This window comes from Cantharellus anzutake (genome assembly GCF_015039405.1).
Source record: "Cantharellus anzutake strain C23 chromosome Unknown EI90scaffold_107, whole genome shotgun sequence".
Lineage (NCBI taxonomy): Eukaryota > Fungi > Basidiomycota > Agaricomycetes > Cantharellales > Hydnaceae > Cantharellus > Cantharellus anzutake.
The window spans coordinates 116,469-135,991 of NW_024067057.1; the positions used below are offsets into that span (position 1 = coordinate 116,469).

At 47.1% G+C, this 19,523-nt stretch overlaps 8 protein-coding genes across 8 annotated transcripts; 4 read left to right on the plus strand and 4 right to left on the minus strand.

Annotated features, from left to right (window-relative positions):
• Positions 1-149: 149 nt before the first annotated feature.
• On the plus strand, positions 150-841 carry EI90DRAFT_3158694 (uncharacterized protein; the record flags this gene model as incomplete). The annotated part of the gene is made up of 4 exons (XM_039066182.1): positions 150-361; positions 415-619; positions 676-698; positions 765-841. The coding sequence occupies exons 2-4, from the start codon at positions 522-524 to the stop codon at positions 839-841; spliced, it is 198 nt and encodes a 65-aa protein (XP_038909538.1). The 5' UTR covers positions 150-361; positions 415-521.
• EI90DRAFT_3158695 (uncharacterized protein) lies at positions 763-2,860 on the minus strand. Its single transcript, XM_039066183.1, has 5 exons — positions 2,582-2,860; positions 2,280-2,529; positions 1,904-2,224; positions 1,181-1,847; positions 763-1,119 (listed from the first exon to the last, which is right to left on the minus strand). The coding sequence occupies exons 2-5, from the start codon at positions 2,495-2,497 to the stop codon at positions 955-957; spliced, it is 1,371 nt and encodes a 456-aa protein (XP_038909539.1). The 5' UTR covers positions 2,498-2,529; positions 2,582-2,860; the 3' UTR covers positions 763-954.
• A 1,177-nt stretch (positions 2,861-4,037) lies between these two features.
• Positions 4,038-5,567, minus strand: EI90DRAFT_3021291 (uncharacterized protein; the record flags this gene model as incomplete). The annotated part of the gene is made up of 6 exons (XM_039057632.1): positions 4,038-4,164; positions 4,258-4,385; positions 4,472-4,684; positions 4,771-4,801; positions 4,902-5,334; positions 5,396-5,567. The coding sequence occupies 6 exons, from the start codon at positions 5,565-5,567 to the stop codon at positions 4,038-4,040; spliced, it is 1,104 nt and encodes a 367-aa protein (XP_038909540.1).
• A 2,638-nt stretch (positions 5,568-8,205) lies between these two features.
• On the plus strand, positions 8,206-9,033 carry EI90DRAFT_141944 (uncharacterized protein). Its single transcript, XM_039051790.1, has 3 exons — positions 8,206-8,403; positions 8,492-8,849; positions 8,907-9,033. Exons 1-2 carry the CDS (start codon positions 8,318-8,320, stop codon positions 8,820-8,822), a joined length of 417 nt encoding a protein of 138 aa, XP_038909541.1. The 5' UTR covers positions 8,206-8,317; the 3' UTR covers positions 8,823-8,849; positions 8,907-9,033.
• Positions 9,034-9,961: 928 nt separating this feature from the next.
• Positions 9,962-10,960, plus strand: EI90DRAFT_141938 (uncharacterized protein). The gene has a single exon (XM_039051789.1). It carries the CDS (start codon positions 10,324-10,326, stop codon positions 10,831-10,833), a length of 510 nt encoding a protein of 169 aa, XP_038909542.1. The 5' UTR covers positions 9,962-10,323; the 3' UTR covers positions 10,834-10,960.
• Positions 10,961-11,052: 92 nt separating this feature from the next.
• EI90DRAFT_2943021 (uncharacterized protein) lies at positions 11,053-11,614 on the plus strand (the record flags this gene model as incomplete). Its single annotated transcript, XM_039055281.1, has 2 exons — positions 11,053-11,203; positions 11,307-11,614. The coding sequence occupies 2 exons, from the start codon at positions 11,053-11,055 to the stop codon at positions 11,612-11,614; spliced, it is 459 nt and encodes a 152-aa protein (XP_038909543.1).
• A 211-nt stretch (positions 11,615-11,825) lies between these two features.
• EI90DRAFT_3293460 (uncharacterized protein) lies at positions 11,826-14,678 on the minus strand. The gene is given in 13 exon segments (XM_039067381.1): positions 11,826-12,202; positions 12,241-12,464; positions 12,527-12,657; positions 12,715-12,876; positions 12,896-12,953; positions 13,008-13,069; positions 13,124-13,416; positions 13,476-13,534; positions 13,594-13,681; positions 13,848-13,922; positions 13,985-14,108; positions 14,184-14,273; positions 14,323-14,678. The coding sequence occupies 13 exon segments, from the start codon at positions 14,586-14,588 to the stop codon at positions 12,080-12,082; spliced, it is 1,755 nt and encodes a 584-aa protein (XP_038909544.1). The 5' UTR covers positions 14,589-14,678; the 3' UTR covers positions 11,826-12,079.
• A 201-nt stretch (positions 14,679-14,879) lies between these two features.
• EI90DRAFT_2943092 (ELMO/CED-12 family-domain-containing protein) lies at positions 14,880-18,124 on the minus strand (the record flags this gene model as incomplete). Its single annotated transcript, XM_039055284.1, has 17 exons — positions 14,880-14,983; positions 15,048-15,341; positions 15,399-15,483; positions 15,540-15,711; positions 15,769-15,915; positions 15,972-16,037; positions 16,096-16,174; positions 16,229-16,379; positions 16,430-16,732; positions 16,787-16,886; positions 16,938-17,203; positions 17,258-17,335; positions 17,397-17,486; positions 17,542-17,656; positions 17,715-17,857; positions 17,922-17,948; positions 18,005-18,124. 17 exons carry the CDS (start codon positions 18,122-18,124, stop codon positions 14,880-14,882), a joined length of 2,340 nt encoding a protein of 779 aa, XP_038909545.1.
• Between the last annotated feature and the right edge of the window lie 1,399 nt (positions 18,125-19,523).

Consider the following 19,523-nt stretch of genomic DNA (forward strand, 5'->3'; position numbering starts at 1 on the left):
ATCCGTGGGGACTGTATGTAACTATAGGGGAGCGGGAGGCTAACGCCTGGATCGATAGTGAAGATAGGTGCTGAGTTGGAAATCGAGTTTCCTGTCTGAACGCGGTTAGTACGAGCACGGTCGATGCCGAAATCTGGTGACATCAGCCAGACTCCGGCGCAATCAGTTACGACAAGATGCCGGAACCACCGCCCCTCTCAACACGGGAGCCCACTTTGATTCAGGACGATAGGATTATCGAACTATCGTACTTCTGTGCAAGTAGCCTATCGGGGATCTGAAGCAAGAGATTTCATATTAAATAGTAAACTACAGTGCTGGCACAGAGCTTCCTGCAGGAACACTGTCCCGGAGCCCCACCGTAAGTAACCATGACTGCAATGGACCCTCCTTGCGTACCCTCAACCCCGGAAGTGGAAGGGAGTCCGTCACAAACTCACAGCAGATGCTGTGACATAAGTCACGCCGGTTTCTTCCGTTCTCCAGACGAACCTTTCCAAGTCTTTCGTCACTCGTGAAACATGCCAATTGCCCCAATTGTTGGAAAGCTTCGCAAGAGGCTCATTGTCGACTTGACCGCCGGTATTGGCCTAGGAACCGCTAGCGCTTTCGGTTATTGGTGAGTTGTATACTTGATTCACGTGTGCAAGGTTTCTCACACGTCCCGCTCCTCAGGTACTGGGTCAAAGTTCCAGCAGGTTCGGCCCTTCGCTCCCAACCATTATTCGTTCTTTAAGATGTATATTGATGACATCGCCTTGTAGTACGCAGGGAAGAGGCATTCTACATCAAGTACACGGCCGACCGGGCTGCTGCAGCTGGAGCATCATCTTCGTCTTAACGGGAGATCCAATACACCCCCGGATAAGCTAATGTAATTGCACCCCACACCAATCATCACTACACAGGAATTCTCCTACCCTGTTCCGTCACTGCCTGAGACAGACACAGCTACTATTCTGCGACACTTGAATCGGAACCACCAGAGACATCACTTTCGCTTTCACTCTCGTCATCCCCTTCTGAGAGGCACTCGTGAAAAACCCTGAGCGATGGGTCCAAGTTCAGTGCCCAACCGCGCATCGGTAATGGAAGTTTTCCTTTTGGACCTGACCGTGACTTGAAACCGTGCGAACCGTCAGTGTAATGCAAGGCTTATTTGAACCACGCTCTCATTCACCTGGACAAACATATTCACCGATAAAGTGGGGTCCCTGAATGCGTTGTGGAAGATCAGCTCTTCGAGCCGCGGACATATCAACTCCTGATGAGTCGTGGCCCAACTCCAAAAAAACGCGTCGGATGGTACGCTCCCATCAAAAACGATCTTGGTCACCATAGGCATAAGCCCAAGAACATGGAGCAGAAAAGGTGTAGGCGATGGGTGATTCGAACCGTAAATGAACGTTCGCAGTGAAGGTAAACTGGGATACTGGACTTTCTGCCTCTCCCAGGAATATGTATCGCCTCTAAGGACCTGCAGCATGCGCAGCGATGGCATGCTGATCTGAAGGAGATCGTTCAAAATGCATTTATCGACGATTAGATGTTGTAGTGCTGGGAGAGCGGACTGGGGTGGTATAGTCGATTGAGGATATCGTGGTCCTTTTAGCTTCAACTTTCGCAGAGATTGAAAGTCAAGAAGATGACAGGGTAGAAGCGCAAAACTGATGATGACATCAGACGCTTTCTCAATGCAATTCCATTGGATGTCTATTCCCTCGATCTCAACTGTGCGAAGGGAAGGCATCGCCATCGAGATTGATATCGGGCTTTCATAGTGAACTTCATGACTTTCTGTGATGATACAGAGGTGCTCGAGTTGAGATGCTTCCCCCATCAGCATGCTGGGTTTGAAATTAGCAAGGCTAGCCTTTTATTATGATTATTATTTTGCCCTCACCTCGTTACGCCTAAAACCTCACGAAAAGGGAGCAGCCCAAAGCAATTGATATGAAAGGTAGACCACCTTCGCATGTATGGGAGAATCATGCACATCGTCTCTTCAATCTCCTCTGAGGGATGAAAATGGCCCCAATCGGCATAGATATCGATACCTAAACTCTTCGAACGTTCGAGTCGCAAAGCCAATGTGGCCAATGTTACGCAGGTAACATTGATTCTTCTCCATAGGGCGGGACACCCCACGGCAATATCACGCCATTTCTTGGAGACCGTGCACACAAGTCCCGCGAATGCATCACAATCTTCGTCCAAGGGCAGTCTGTGCTACCGGTCAGCGAGAGGGGGGGGGGGCTAGATGAGTTGGAGAAACATACCCATAAGTCCCCAAGACGAATATATGCTCCAAAAGCTCATTCGGAAGCCTATGGATTGGCGCAAGAGTACTGACCGCAAGAAAGCGGACGGCATGGAGTGCAACACGTTCCTCTCGTATTCGAGAAAGACGGTGCAAAAAATCCTGCTCCAATACATTGATTTGATGGATAGCTTGGTCTATCTTGTCAATCTCATCCTTTGTTGCCTGGAACTCCATCTATCGAATGATGCAAATCTGCACCTTATCCGCTGTATTGATACATAAGTGTGTGGGTACACATATATGGGGCCATCCTCTTACAGCACTATTCCAAAGAATCGCAGCAAGGGCGTATGCACGACACCTTGTGTCGTTCATCTAATACCGCCCGTGAGAACGGACCCTAGACACGTGTCTGGGCCACAAGTTCTCTTCCTCCAGAACCGGTGGCGTACATATGCGTCAAGAAGTTCGATACTTGAACATCAACAGTCAAGCGCAGAGCCAAATATTATTTCCGCTGCTCCGTTAGCGGGTCCTGCAAATGTTTGAATTCCGCTATGTGGGAGGTCCTACTGCCTTAGATAAGTTATCTACGGGAGTAGGACCCACATAACGCAATTAAGATAACAATATAATTCGGACAACTCCGCTACAATACAGCTTGAGCCAGAAAGCTAAACCTTGTTGACCGATGAGAAAGAGAATAGCTCCCACCAAATGAGAAGTAGAGGACCTTTGAGCATGTCCCCCCAAATTGACAAATGAATAAACGCGTGCAACACTGTACTTTGCGATAGGGCTAAATTGCCGCTCTATCTGGAAGCGACGGGAAATCCCGCTTTACTTACATAAAAAAAAATGGCGTGGGTTTGCCCCACCCCATTGTGGCCAAAATATGTGAAAGTAGGAATCATCAAATAGAATTAAGTAAGCGATTGACACGGCAACGAGTTTGTACCGGGGGGGGATCTTTTGTGACAACCGTGAGATGTCAGCCAAAAAGTAGAAACTCTCGCTGAGAATTAAAATATGAGAAAACAGATAATGAGGAGATATTCCCAACGATCACAGCCATGCCGACATCGCCCACTTCGACTCAAGTCCCCTGAAAAAAACAGTAATGAATCGGAGGGTGACTGATCATCGAACTAGATATATGCAGAGCAGCGGCCAGTGGATCTCTCAAGGGGAATAGGGGCTGGAAGGTGGCATCACTGACAGAGCATGGCGAGTCATTGGTACTCTGAATCACATGCAAGTCTTCATGGACGTCCTGCCTCCGATCACTCACAAGTACTGTTTCACACCAATTGAGACAATTCATTTTTACCCATTTCCGCTACAATACAGCTAGCTAGGTACCCTAAGGACAGGATATAGAATATTATGGAGACGGGTCGAACGATATGTAAATGCGAACGAAGAAAAATCTGACTTTGCGTTTTCAATTCCAACATTCTGACCGAATGTGCAAATGGAGAAAATGATCAGAGGGACAGACAGGAGAGATGAAACCAGAACCAAAAAGCAAAAAAAAAAAAAATGGGGCAAGGAGCGAGGATCTTGCCGTGACACTGACAGGCGGCGAAATGTCCCAAACTATTTGTACAAGGAGCCAACGATAGAAAATGATTAAGTAAGTAAGAAATATGAGGAAAAGGTTCCCCGCTCTAAAAATAAAATGGAAAGAGATTCCCCTCTCCCCTTTCCATGCCAAGCTTAACTTCCAGGAACGAGTGCATAAAGTGTCCCAAAAATAAACATATTAATATTTTCATAGCTGAAGATATTCCTCCTTGGTCTCCAATCTCTCTCCCTTTGTTCCGAAAATTGTGTCCCATATCCTGGTTTGCTTCCCGTAGTTGAAGGATTTGCGCCATCCCAATCGATGATGAAGTTCGCTAATATCAGAAGCGAAGATTTTTTTTTTTTGGTGTTTAGCACGGCGACCAAAGAAAGAATAGAAAAAGACGGATCGAGGAATAATAACTCACTGATCCTCTGTGCATTGGTCCATTCCCAACAAGCTCAGAACCCAACCTCCAATAGGTGCCCGCCACAAAACACGCACGCCAGAGTGAGACGCACTCTCATTGAAAAGCGTGTAAAGAGCCGAGAACCACTTTTCCCAAAAAAAAAACAAGAACAAAAACCATTTTTATGAGCTCACATTGTGCACAATCATGAGTGCGGAATTGAAATACGTACCCATGTCCCAAAATCGACCTTGTACGTAATAAGTGTTAAACCTGGAATAACGAAGGAATCCAAAAAGTTGTGCTCCCAGTCGCCAAACGCAGACATTGTCGGCAGGGATGCTTCGCCATGTGATGCTGAGAAGAGGGAATTGTCCGTCAACTCTCGTGTAGGGAGAGAGAGAGAGACTGCGAAACGTACTACTTTGTGAAACTTCCACAGCCACTGATGGAAATGGGGTTCAGGCAAGTTGAAACGGGGATGCAATCAGCTCGTAGGAAAGGAAGCGTTTTGTTTGCTTTGGTACGTACAGGGATTTCATGCATAGAACGGTGCGATACGCTATAGGATGAGATAACCGATCAAATGGGTTAGCATGAAATCGGTCAACAAGGAGGGGGGGGAAGAGGGGGGAAAAGGGGGGATAACAAAGAAGACGTACTAGAACCAAAAATCCATTACCACTGAACAAATGAGCAGTCGGAAAGGTAATCCCATCGCCCACCAACCCCACTGCGTCAAATCCCACCCGCTCGCAGCCCCTTTTGTCTCCCAATCGTTCCAAAGCATCATCGTGCCCACAACCGGCCTCAGGACAGTCAACAAGACAACGCCTAACATGGTCTCATTGAGTTTTGCGTCGGGAATGACATCACGCTTCACGGCGCCGTCAAAGAAGCCATACGTATCACATAAGCGATTAATGAGGAGAAGTATGGTTATTCCAATGAGGTTGTAGGCGAAGGTGAAGAGAAGGACGGGGAGAAGTGGCGCGGGAAAGAAGAGGATGAATGAGGGCAAGTAAGGAGTGAAATGACGAATGAGAATGGGGAGGAGAACAAGTGAGACGAGTGCACGAGGGACCATGAAAGTGTCTGGAGGGGGGGTAAAGACTCTGAATGTTTATCTTGTATTTTTGGACGTGAGAAGACTTACGGGATAGCGATCCACTGAGTACTGGGACTTTACCCATTCTCTTTTCCTGTTGCCCCTTGTACATGAGCTTGTAGGCCAGCCAAGACAGTGGTTGGCGAAGCGAGGGTGTACGTTTGTGCCATGTAGAAGCCATGAAGCGTGGGGCGTCGGTGGTGGATGACGAAATGGGCATACTTTCCAAACCAAAGTTCGTTGGCGTCCAAGAACGGACGAAAGAGCGAGTTACAGAGGGGAAAGGTAAGAGACTCTTAAGAAACGCAACTACAGGCCAGCACGCTTGGCTCCGCCTGGATGGGAGGGAAAAGTTGAGGGGGGGGAGGGGAGGTTATCAAGTTAGATCCCCTTGAGAGAAAGTTACGTAGGAGGAAATAGGAACGGTCATACGATTGATCCCAGCACTAAACGTAGAACTTCCACAAGAACATTTCAGTATTTTGAAATTGATGCATATGTAATGAAAATCAAAAGTTACCAGGCCGGCCTTGTTCGCTGTTGCTCGGTTCGTTATGTAGGATGGCTGCATTGGTTGTGTTGCCTTGATACGATACCTTTAACGTAACACGCTCCGATCAGAAGTGAGGTCCACGTTTTTCGGGTCGTCCCATCTCGTTTGCAAAAACATTATGTGGAATCCCAACCTTGAAGCTCGCCGTTTGGGTTGCAATGGATGCAATCAAAAGTGCATCTCGGGTCCGGATGTCGATTACGAAAACATTGAGACCAAAAAAGGCAAGTCGGGCGAGATAGATCTCATGGGAAACAATTTGCCTAATTTGGAAAACATCTATCTATATTTGCGCCTAACGTGACGACCAAATTGACAGCAATAATTAACAATAATAAATATCATATATATATATTCCACGTGATGTTACTGAGGGGGATATTTTTGTTCACGTCAACTCAGTGTCCAACAAACCGGCTCGGAAAGCCACAGGCACAAATACCTTCCGCGCATGTCCCACAACATACGTTCCTGTGCCACAGTAATAACCGCTTGGCGATAGCCTTGATCATCCGGGGGGGGGGAAAGGAAGTTCACACACGGAAGAACCAGATCGATGATACCGAAATGCCCCTTATATGGCCGAGAACGCGGAAGTTATTTCCATACCGTGTGTGCAACATTTCAAATTTGCAAAACAACATATGAGATGATAACGGGCCCCGCGGGATGTGCACAAAATCAGGTGTGGAGTCCCAAAAATCTGTGGGTCGTGTTTGTTCCTGAAGGGATTCTCCACTTGATCATCACAAGTCTCTTGAATGTGCTTGTTCTTCAAAACTCTTGGAATCCTAGAACTCAACCTGCTGATGGCATTGTAAAGCTTCTCGCAATTGCGGTTAAGTTCATCCCGCAAGTACTTTATCCCCTCCTAGCCAGTCTCACAAGTCCACTCCACGCTGATCCAGGCTTCTTTGCACTTGCCAGAATCAGGAAGAGTTTCCGACCTAAAACGTCATCTTGTCATATCGGACGCATAACCGCAAGATAAGGAACTATAACATCATCATTTCCCGCGAAAATGAATATCTGGATGAGCGGCCCCCATCTTCCTATGGTTATTGTGCTTTGACAATGACAATCAATGATTGGCGTGCAAAGGTCCATGCAACGCTTCCCTCTTGGAGGACCATACATGTGGGGGGGGGGGATACGTAATGACCCTTTTTTTTGTGCTGGTTTAGGTTTACTCATTCGCTTTTTTTTCTTTCTGCTCGCTATTTCAGAGGGAGGAAAGGTTTGAGGTTAAACCCCAAGTAACTGTGTGAGCACAAAGTTGCTTCCAGAATCGCACGTACGTTGTTTGCAACGCGAATAGGCACAAGACCAAGAAAGTCCCATGAATTGCGACGCTTTTTACGTAGAATCTTGATATATCCAATTCACGCGGCCCAGACAACGTCTTCATCGGGAAAACACACACAAAAAATTGCGTGAAATTCTAACCACATGTCATTCGCATGTCCAATACAATATTAACGTGTAATCGTACAATTGAACGATTCTCCTAAGGAGGGGGGGTGAGGGAGGAGCAAGGCAGGTGTCCTAAGTTGGATGGAACGTCAGTTACTGGCTTATCCGAGTCCAAAGTAAGCCCACGAAATGAGTCAGATTGGGGCGGCAGAGAAAGGGGGGAGGGGGTGTAAAAAGACCTCTTGGACCGTGGTTGAAGCGTCAGAATGTTACCATATTTGCTTTTTATCAACATATGTATGATTTAGCCAGGGATAACTTGAACGCTCATCATATTTGCAACACGGCAAGAGAGGAGAAATGCGAAAAAAAATGGAGATTGAAATCCTTACCTTCTGACTTTTCACATGTGGTAGCAAACACGGGAGGTGGTTAGGAGAGAGAGAAAGTTAGAGATGGATCTTTCCGGCGGCTTTATAGTTTTCGGAATATTCCGGGATCGGCACAGCCACAGATGCTCAATGCAAAAAGGGCTTTGCAAAGCCACCAAATTTCGTGTTATCGAACTTCGTATCGATCTCAGTGAGAAAAACCGTCCCATCGACCAACACATAATAATATCAGCGAATCTTTTTCCTTGAAGTGTGATGATTGCAGAAAAAATCGCGATCAACATGATCACCCTGAATCTTGCAACTCGATCCCACCACAAAAAAAGCGCGCGCATTGATCATCATCATCAGTGCGGAATGATTATAAAGCCAAGCGGCCGTGCCTGATTGATTGATCCCCCCCCCCCTTCCCACGACTCCTCACTCATCTGAGAAGTCTAGCTCTTCTCAGCCTCTTCTTCTTCTTCTTCTAACCCTGCTACTGACAGGGCTTCTTGAGGCACTTTTTATTTTTTTCGAGATCTCACAATTCAGGACGCTTTAAATCGGTTTGTGGCATTCTGTCATGCAATTGTCCAACCCTCTCTGCTTTTATCGCCAGACTAAAGCCACATGCACTCATGTTCGGTGGCTCAATCAAAAATATACATAGCAGCATGTAAGTGGCTTTTAACCCCCTGGGCGGCCACCTCGGACTTGTGAGTTGTAACCTCATGGCACCTTATCGTGGCCCATCGTCCCTCCAGGCGCGCTGCTTAGTCTTAGTCCCTAACGAGGTCTTCGCAGGACTATATACATATATATGTGTGTGTATGTCTCCAATGTCAGGATTCGGGCCTTCTCCCTGAAGACGTACATACACCCATTCCGTTCGGACTCGGGTTTTTGTTATACCGGGAAGATGACAAAACTCGTTGTTCGTCAGCAGCTTCCATGCCAAATAAATCAGAGGAAACGGGCAATAATATGCCAGAAGCTCTCCGTCCTCTCTAGCTCTCTACTTGGAAGCGTTTCAATATGTAGCCCATTTCTTTTGCTATACCTGATATTGATATTTTCATACACACACACAAGTCCGCTCGTCCTCCGGTGTTTGTTTCATGTCCACCTCTGCTGAATCCCCGCGCGATCTGCTCCCAATTGCGTTAAGTAATGACTCATTCACACCGGGGTTACGTACTGACTTACGCTCTATTCGAAGAAAACCATAAGCGAGGGTTGAAGCTCCTCTCTTGCTGATGGCAATCATGGGAACTCATCCCCATAGAGACCTTTCATTTTCTGAAAAAATATCATTGTCAGTCGGTCATGAGTGTTGCATTACCTATAATACACTGGTGCTCCATGTGCTTGGGTGCCTCAGCTGTCATCTGGAAAAAGGTTGTGGTCTTTTGCGCCATCCATACCGGCTTTGGTCCCCGGATCCGGATCCTTCAGTTTCATTATGTAAGCCTTTTGCCGTTCAGCGTGCATGTATATCTGAGAACCCAGGAACCATCAGTACTAGTACTGTGACCGGTAAATGAAACACGTCATTTATATCATCAGCAGCTTGATGGATAATGCGCACTCTCGTTGGGGATCGAAGGAGGGGGAGGGGAATGCCTTGATGTTGTGAATAAAGTTCCTCCCCTCCCTCTCTCTTACGCTTTCCCAATTCCGCCTTGGATTCTTCGGGCTGACTATTCGTGGTTCCGTGGGAACTCGCATGACCAAATATTGGTCCGGTTGAAACGCCACCTGCTGTCACCCTGATGGTGCAAGTGCACCCAGCTGGGTGACATGATAACTGATGCGGAGTCTCGTATTCCAATCAAAGTCGTCGACTCCGATCGGCACGGGTCTCCGTATCGACGTTGAACAACCTTTGGATGTCTCCATCATGAATCTTAGTGCATGCTTACCATGCATTACTTTTCACATAAGCTAGCTAGGATCACGATCACGATCAACTCATAGTTTACCTGTTGAATTTTTCGGACGCCGCATATCTTCCCCCCTTACTCGCCTCCCTGTTATTGATCAAATATGCGGCTTTTGTTTGCTTCTATAATCATTTACGTCCAATCGTGAAGATCGGCCCAGCACGCCGCGTTTTTTCCTAAGCATTCTCTCGTCGTTGGAAGGGGTTTTCCCTTAGTCTCTTCTCTGGATCGCCGACACAAGGGGAGGGATAATCCTTTGTTCTTGCTTCCTTCGCTGCTTAGTGGCTATATTCCATTTCGCATTCTCCTTCCAGCCGCATCCAGCCCCCCCCCCCCCCTCTCAATACAGTGACGGATAGATAATTCGATCCAGAACCAAGTCCATGCGAAGGGGGGAAGGGGGGAGGAACAAAATTCGTTTCTAAATCTATGGAGTTCGGGTTTTCTCGTCCAGATCTTCAGGAGTCCTTGTTACTCCCCTCCCATGGAATTCATTCGATCTTTACGAAATAACTTGGCTGAATATTCTTTCCATCCCCTTTTTCTGATTCCTTTCCCCGGTGCTCGTGCAACCATATTCGATTAAAACACAACTCTGGTACGATTTTTTCCACCCCCTCCCTCTCTTTCCTCTTTTCCCTCCAGCTATCTCGGCCCATTCTCGTTCTACGAGAGAGACCTAGCTCCAGCAATATGCGCATCGCGAATTTGATCAACGCGGCGCTCGTCTCCCTCTTCTACATGATCGTTGGAGTCACTGGTGCGAGGGTTACGACTCCAACGAGGACTTTGGTCGAGAGGTGGGGTAGCTCCTACACTTGCGTCTCTCTCAGCGCCACTGTCCTTGCTGGTTTTGTGAACCTCTATTCTTCATTGTGTATCTGTCTTGGTGATGGTCAAAGCATGGAAGGTCCGTTTCCACAAACAGCAATACTGAACATCATCAGTGACGTGGGTTGTTGCCCATGCATTTGCATGATGTTGCCCCCTCTTTCTCTTTTTTTTTCACAGACTGGGTCAATAGTTGCGAGGATCAGAACGTTTCCCATGCTCGTTCCAAGCTGGGCACTATTCTGCTATCAGCTCAGTTGCAAGCGCTTTACGAGCAATACAAATGCTCGTACCCGCCTCACGCCGTTCCTATCCAATGTCATGCAACCTGTGATTTCACTTGCCAGGTCAGCATGGAAAATTGTCCGCTAGATATATCTTTTTTTTTTCTGACCATATTCCACCCGTTCAACTCTCGCTCGCATGTGGCGCTGCCACTACTTACAGGCACCGTACATTAAGAAAAACGGCAAGTGTGTTCTTCCCCCCTCGTCCGGCCCATATATCAGGAAGCGAGGCGGCGATACGGATACGAAGAACGAGAAACGTGGCCTTTTCCAGGTCAACGAGGACTTTGGTGGTGGTAGTAGGATGGGTGGTGAAGAGGAAGATGAAGATGAAGATACATCATTTGAAACTAAATGCGAATGGGGCCTCACGAAGTGTGGCATTTTGAACTCGGAGTGGAAGAATCAACGCCAAACCTTTGAATGCGTCGACGCTAATTCCAGTTTGGACAGTTGTGAGTCCACAACCCTTCATCCCCTTCCACTTGCAGAATACATTCTTTTCCGGCGCTCACCAAATTTTTTTTTTTTTTTTTCACACCCAAAAAATATACTTAGGCGGAGGTTGTGTCGTCCCTTACGCATCCCGGTCCCCCGGTCCAATCGGAGTCGATTGCACGTCCATCGTCGGCGTTTCCGACGTAGAATGCATCAGAGGAGCGTGCATCGTCCGGAGGTGCGCAAAAGGTTGGGATATCCAGCCCGTTGACGTTCGTGGTGGTGGTGGTGGTAACAACAACAATAACAACCATCTCATCGGGATGGAATGCGTGCCCCACCAAACTAGGGAGGAGATGACTCGAGATGTACCTTCCAAGATTTCTCCTCAGCTTTTTGACGATCTTAAGCGTGCACCCGATTTTTGACGATGGTGTTGTAGGTGATAACCCCGCCATTGCACACGTATCGCCGCTCTCCGCCATCCAAAGCTTAATGTAATCACTTTGCTTGTTAGATCCCTTTTTTTTTTTCCCCTTGAACGTTGATTCACTATTCACTTTCTTAGCCGTCCATTTCATCCATCTACATACTTGTTTTTTTTTTTAACTATTTGTACCACAAGTTCCCGTTTCTTTTTGCAATTTGTGTGGAACTTGTGTGCTCTAAACCGCAACCCATCTGAATACAATCCTGACTCCTTTCTCTTATGTTTAATGCTATTGGAACGTATTGCCTTTCACTAGTGGACTAAAATACCAATATTTCGCCCCCCCCCCCCGGACCGGTACAATGTACATAGTTGGTGAGGGATAAGGGCTCCTTCGGAATCTGACACCCGAATTTGTAGTCATAAATGATCAAAGCAAAGCGCTTCCGAAAAGGCTAGCTAGTTACGTGGAGAAGGCATCCTCACTAATTTGCATCCCAAATTGTGTTCGAGCGATATCTCTCAAATTCTCCTCCAGTTCATCTTCGAACCCCTCCGATGAATCTTTGAGGTCGTCGTCGGTGTTCTGCGCATAAAGTAGGCCATCACTTGCTGTCTTCTCACATGAAGCCATGTGAGAATATTCGAGATGTGGAATGCGACATCGACGAGGAAAAGCGTGAAACGGAATCGAAGGAAAGAAGTGTACTTTTGAATGGTGTAAAGCACGATGGCACGAGTCTGACGACGAGTCATGACGTCGAATTCACGATCATCAGAGGGTTGGCTGTAGAGAAGACCAGCTGCTGCACGACGAGCGAGGATGTTGATTCGATTCACGGGGGAGCCTAGATGAAAAAATTAATATGCTCAACAAGCGAGAGGGGGGTGGGAGGTTTTATATATTTACCCATGGCTTGGTTATTCGCTTGCAGAATCCTCATCGCTCTGCCGATGAATATTAGTTCCCTCGGCAATAACTCCACGTTGACAAGTAACGTTTTGAGCTTCTCCTTGAGCTCCCTCCTCGACTCCAATTCCCTTTCCTCTTTCGTCTTCTTCTTCTTGGTTCATAACTACTTTCGGCATGTAATTCACGATCGTTCATCCCCTCCTTGGGTGAACTCCTCAAGTATGAAGACGTTGACGTCACGGTTGAGTTTTGTTTTGCACGCCAGGGTCTCAGGAGTGTAGCGCTTGCGAAAAGTTCGGCTTGCCCTATCCCCCAACCCCAACAAATCTCCCGCACGGCCGGAGGTCCTGTATAAATATCGCGTACCATAGACGACAATACTTGTAGCGAAATTCGGGGGTGAGTGTGACATATAACCCATGATCTAAGCTAGCATAAATTGGGAGAAAGCAATGGCTGGGATCTTTGCATTGCGTACCTATCAATACTATTTGATGTTGTCCTTGGGCTCCATTGGGGTGTCGTCTTATCAATACGTTACTAGACAGGTAGAATGAATGAAAAGAGAACAAATTCCAATGCTACAATACATACCTTGGGTGCCCATCTGTCTGCACAAATCCCATCTCAAATATCTGGGTCGCAAAGACTTCAACCGCGGTCTTAGCAACCGCTCCAACATCTAAACCCATTCCTCGAATCTTATCCAGATCAGTGAGTTTGCACGCGTCTGAGATGTATTCCATCGTCAAAACTCGAGGGGTACTGAGGGAGTCATGTATACGCGGGACATAGGCAACCTCGCGAATCGAAGGGTTTCGTGAACTCATCACGAGTGACCGAATTTTTTCCGAGTTTGCGGCCTCGTTGTCGAAAAGAGTCTCTTGCTAAAAACAAGAATGAGTACATAACCATTTATCGTAATATTTATGAGATCCATTCTTACCATAATTTGATCTGATATGTACTGGGCCGCAAATGACAAGGGAAGGTCAAAGAAGTAGTCTACCACATTCAATAAGGAAGGGGTCGTAGGGCATGGCAAGAATAGTTCTATAGCTCACCATACATCCTCATTAACGTTCGAAATGCAAGCAAATCCCATTTTGCGTGTCGGCGGATGTCAGGCCTTTGCACCTTCACGGCGACTTCCTATCTGAGCGTCAGCCTTGTTAGGAGCTCGTAGAGTGCATGTGCATGGGGGGCCAACCTCCTCTTCCCTGATGGTAGTCGTATCCGGGCACGATGGACTTGGGCGATACTCTTTATGTGAAAAGCATCAGCAACAACAGAATCCGCAAACATATCAAAACTTCACCGCCGCTGCAATAGGTGTTTTATCGAATCTTATGAATAGTTTGCTGATCGGTGCGCCAAGTTCTCTTTCAACGATCTGGAGAAAAGGAAATACCATAAATTTCAATTGCAAGTTGTGCACTTGTGAAATACATCAACCTCTTCTACCGCCTTGTAATCGAAATGTTCGGCGTTATCCAACAGCTTGGCCAGTTTAAGGTACGGTTTTGGTAGAATAGCTGCCTGGGTTCCAAGCGCTTGCGCCAACTTAACATACAACCCCCTAAGAAGGAGCATTTTTTTAAAAAGTTCACCCAAAGACTACGAAAATTGTCTGCGGCGCCGATGATGTACCCACCGATTTTTCTCGCAAACTCGTAACAGCCGTTCTGCAGCTCTTTCATGAAGAGCATCTATGGCATCTATGGAGTCCGGATTAAAATTAAATCTTAAAGCGAACCGTCAGCACCATCACCATACATACTTCATCCTCTTACTTATAATCAATTGCTACCAAGATACCGTGATACGCGGTCCTAAAATTTCGAGTAATTGTTCTATCGTTGTATTTGTCGTCCCACCAGCCGCCAAGGGCAACACCAGCTATGACATAGGCTGAGGATAGGGCAGCTTTTCTACCTCCTCGGAGAACAAGGGGTTTTCGTGAAGTCGAAGTGAAAGTTGTATGGAACAGTCTGCTTTCACGAGATGAAAGCGAGGATAGTCTTCGGAAGAATCTCGAGCTTGCATGCGACAGCAACATACAGACAAGCTGTCCTCTTGCAGCTTGAGGCTGTCAATTGGTGGTCGCCCGACAGTTAATAAAATAATCAATGACGCGATGAGCTCCCCGTGATGTGACGTGACACATCGCGCCAAGCGCTTGCATTGGTGATATATATATAAATTCCATATAAATCCGATATGTAACTATACATTCCAGTATCCATACCACATCTTTATTTATATTTTTTTTTTATCCTTCACTGTATATAGATGAACTAATTCCATCCCAGGGAACAAAAGAAACCAAATATAAGTTAGAAGAAACAAATTAGTCCGGAAACACAGCAGGGTCCGCAAAGTAAAAATCGACGTTGGAAGGAGGCAATCCAGTGGATAAAGAACTAGGAATGTCGACCTTTTCCCCCGATAAATCTAAAAGGAACGGGTACCGTGTAAAACCGGTGTCACAGAGGCTGAATATGCACATTCAACTTACCTAGCAACTTAATTTTAAGCCCAATATCTGTCAAAGCCTCCACGAATTCATCTGTCTGTTTAGTCGAAGCATGATTGCCCTTCAGCATATTCAAGCCGTCCGTCCAATCGTAAAATCGGCACTCATTTTCCGAAACGTGCTCCCCAAAGGTTCCAGCAGAGCTCATAATGGAGAAAGACAATGGGGAAATAGTTGGCGATTGTCCGTATGGTGAAGTATGTGCTTCTGGCAACGCAATATTAGGGGGCAGCGCGCAAGTCCGGGTTCGTACATCCATGATTTCAGAAATTTTGACTAAAAGCACAGTTTGTATGCAGATAGAAGAAAGAAGATTAACGAAACAATGCTCACTCTGTTCAGGAAGATCTTCGTACCCAGCCCGAATGGGTATTTTTACTGCACTGTCCACGTAATGAAGACTCCTCAGATTCCGATTCTTGGTGCGGCGGGGTCAGATAGCGAAGAAAACTAGCCATCACTACAATTACGCACGAGTCGGTAAAATCTCCAAGCTCGAGCAAGCCGCTTGGGCTGCGCTTCACGTTGATGGTCAGATGAGGGTACAGGGACGCCATTGGCAAACCAAGCGCCTTGCATCATGCACATCATACGCTGTTGTCGCATGAACTCATATGATTCCTGTTGTAATTTGACACGAAGGGCTCTGAAATTGAAGTTATTTTTTAACCCCAGTAGAACGAGGTCACACTGTTTGACGGACTTCACCGAAGGCTTGTTCAACATTTCATCTTGCATCTCAAGCTCCAGCATAAGACGATCTCGAACTTCGCGATATAGTGAATCCATAAATAAGCTCTCGACCTCATGCCAGGGTTTGGATCTTTCATCCGCAAGGGCGACTTTAATCCTGGAGGAATGGTCAGAACCTCGGTTTGAGAGGGAGTCCTAGTGCTGAGAACTGACTGGCTTCGCACAAGGGATGACACCCGCGGCAAATCCTCGTGTGAGGCGCTGCTCTCACTCCACATCCTACGAGCCCGTTTCGTGAGACGCATGTTGAGGGCAGGCAGAATGGTCTTAGACTTACCGAATAAAAAAACGCGTTGCGAAATAATGAACCCGAGGAAAGGAGAGGAATAATGGTTGATACTCTTTAGATACCACATCTGAAATCGGGGTTGGGATCTTCTGATGGAAGTTGGTCTGCCACGAGGACTCACAAGCTGGGTGCGTCAAGTTCCAGTGTTCACACAGCAACGCAGCGACTTCATTGGAGGCAATGGTGATAGGACAGCGCCGCTCGAGTGGACGGTTCAGTTGCTCCAGAACCAACTTGGCAAAGTGTTCTGGGTCACGAGATACGAACCAGTGCTATGCCATGTACGTTAGCAGCCTCGAGCGTCTCTTTGAATCATGCGCACCAAGGAATCTAGACCCAGCAGTCCAACGTTCACAAACTCGCCTCGTAAATTCTCAGACCTAAATCCGAGTTTTACCCACTTGGCCCCATTCTGAGAAACCGCAGAACCCGCGTTGAAACCTTTGGGAGGAATCCATTCCTCCGCTCGTGAAAGTTCCCAGATATGATGGAGGGAAGCTTGCACTGAGGGAATATTCATATCGACAGGGGTGATCCTCCGTCTATATGTCAGCCGCATGACGTTCGTCTGGAATTGTAAGATAGAGGATGTCATGTCCTCGACGGAGGACGAAGACATGAGATGCTAAAACCTCAATCAGATCCGAAGAGTTTATGGTTCAAATCCAAAATGACTTACAATGACAGCCTTGCGAGTATTCAATCGCTCAAGCTCTGCAAATAAGTTCTCGATGTAGATGTCGGTCGCATAAGCAAGAAGCGCGTTAATCAACATGAGACTAAATGATATGAGGTTGAGAGGAGAAATGAGAGCAATGGGCGTAACATACCTCGAAATTGCCATTCCGTTCTCAGCACTTGATAAGCGAGCGACGAGCATCTCAAGAACACCACCGGCCTTCCGCAGCTCAGGCCAAATAAGATCAAATCCATACCTCCAAACACTGTTTGCGGGAAGAACGCGCGAAGAAGAGGAAGGCACAGACGCAAGAGCAGGGGCAGAACGGGGGTCGGCTTCAATCAGCCTCTGTATGATCGATGCTGCAGGACGATATACATTTATTGGGGTGCCAGAGTTCGCCAGAAGGGAACCGATCTCAAGGTAAGATTGTTGTCAATAAGGAAATCCGCGGATAACGTTAGCACCTACATGCAAAATGAACGAAGAATCGAGGGTGGCCCAGCCAAACTCGAAATGCATGAGATTCCGCATTGCAGAAAGAGCATACTAGGAGAAGCGGTGGAAAGTCGCCTTCAGAGACGTTCTGGCCCAATGGAATTCAACTCACTGCTAGTGTGTTGCCGTGGCTGGCGTGAATTACGCTTACGAGCTCACGGAGACCATCTCTTCGTAGGAACTCTCTGAAGAAAGCCTCCTCCTACGACGATGATGTAAGTAAGCATGTACCACCGTACAGTTGGCGTAAGGGAAACCTTGATGGCCTTCTGAAGGTTGAACATGATAGTACGGATAGATTGGTCATCTTTAGCTGTTGAAGTTAGTTTCGTGGCTATGTCCATGGCCTCAGCATAGGGAGAATTGACGAGCCTAACAAGATTATGGCAATAGTTGAGCGTATGATGGGTGACAGCAGGTAATCACTTACTTGAAAGGAGTCCGATGCCTAATATGCCGCCTTAGGTTGTCGTCTGTAACCAGGTGGTCTTGCTCGTCTCGCAGTGCATACATGATTGGAGGGGTAGAGATCTTGAGGCTCAGGCACAACTGTCTGATGACGTCCGAAACGGGCTGACAACATCGAAGATGAAATTCACCGAACAAATTGTCCACGTATCCTGAAGGCGGAACATACCAGAGAGGAGTCGATTCTAGTTCTGACCTGATGTGGATTACCCCGACGTTAACTTTCAATACGCTGTGCGACAAAGTACGCACAATGGAACCATCTAGTGTGATCACGGTATTGGTGGGAGCGAGTCCTTGTTTAGGACGAGATGAGGAGTCAGCAGCTTGGGGGGAAATTGGAGAGGATGCTTGAGTTGCAATCTGTGGCATCATCTGTGCGGTTTGCATGATGACCTGAGATCTAAGAATTGAGAAGGAAAGGAATTAACAGATCCAAACACCATGACAATAGGAGCCAAAACGAATGTGAAACGCTCTATGTACTCAGGGGTGCAAATTGGCATCAATGAAGGGCCTAAATGGGCCGCTCAGCCTGACGTGCAAATTGTACGCAATCATCACAGACCAGGAAAATAGGTAATGTTGAAATTGGGGAAGGACCTACGAAGAGAGAAGATACGAGAGTTAGCTGACCTGCGCAAGGACGCGCTCTCTGGCCTGTTGTCGAACCAGCGAACAACGTCAAGGTTTGTGGGTCAAGGGGAGTTGCAGAGACAAGCAAGTGCTGAAATCACGTGTTCCTGTCGAATGCGTGGGAAGGTCACAACGGCGATGAGTACTTAATTTTCATGTGAGGGAGACATTTATGTATCTATTATGAAGGCGAGGCTGTACATGGCAGCTCCATTCTGTCACATCAAAAGCTGTGAGATTGACCGTTGATGAGAATGGACTCCAGACCACCTTTTGCATAGCAAGTGAGTGTTGTTAGATGGATCCGCTGTCCCTGAATCCCTTTGATGGATCGAACATCGAAAACCATACAGACCGTGCCGGAACCCAACGTTGGCATCATACGCAAGTTAACAACTCATTGAAAAAAAAACCGCTCAAGGGTCTGTGAGCGGTGTTGGTGTCGAATCACACTCGATGGCTGTGGCGTCAATCTTGTGGGAAGACGAGTGAGGTTCGGCGGTCAACTATCATGACACAGCATTTTGAGTCTCCGTCAGCGCCGTTGGCGCATGCCTCTCCCTGCGGAGCCAACAGATCAAGAATGAGCAGGGAGCATCACACAGTGTTCCCTTTTGATATTTAGAGCCGTGAACGCCACATTAGTGGATAACAGCCACAGATCGAGACGGATCCAAGCTGACGAGTGGCTGTCCCGCAAGAATTGATCGGCATACGGTACCGGTCAACAACCTGAGATTCGAGATTCGGGCAGACAAACCCACATCACCTATCCGGAAGTGTTTATCACTTTATGGGACCAAACTAGCTCATCTTTTAGTCTGTGGGACAGGAAGGAGAAATTTGGAACTAAAGGTCATATGAGATGCAGAGGACTGACGCAATATCCAGATTTCGGCAGGGAATGGCGGGGACGTAAACGAAAACAAAATCGTGGTCCGTACGTGCCATTATGCAATGAGGAAGCAATGCCAGACAGACAGTATCAGTATAAATCAACAAGTCCTTGCCGATGAACCCGCCTATAAGCCAAAAGGAATGATAACTGGTGGATGCCGTCTGTCGCGCCAAGTGCCCGCTGCTCCCTTGCTCTGGGCCTTGGTTTCATTTCGGTCTTCCAGAATCAATTTGGGGC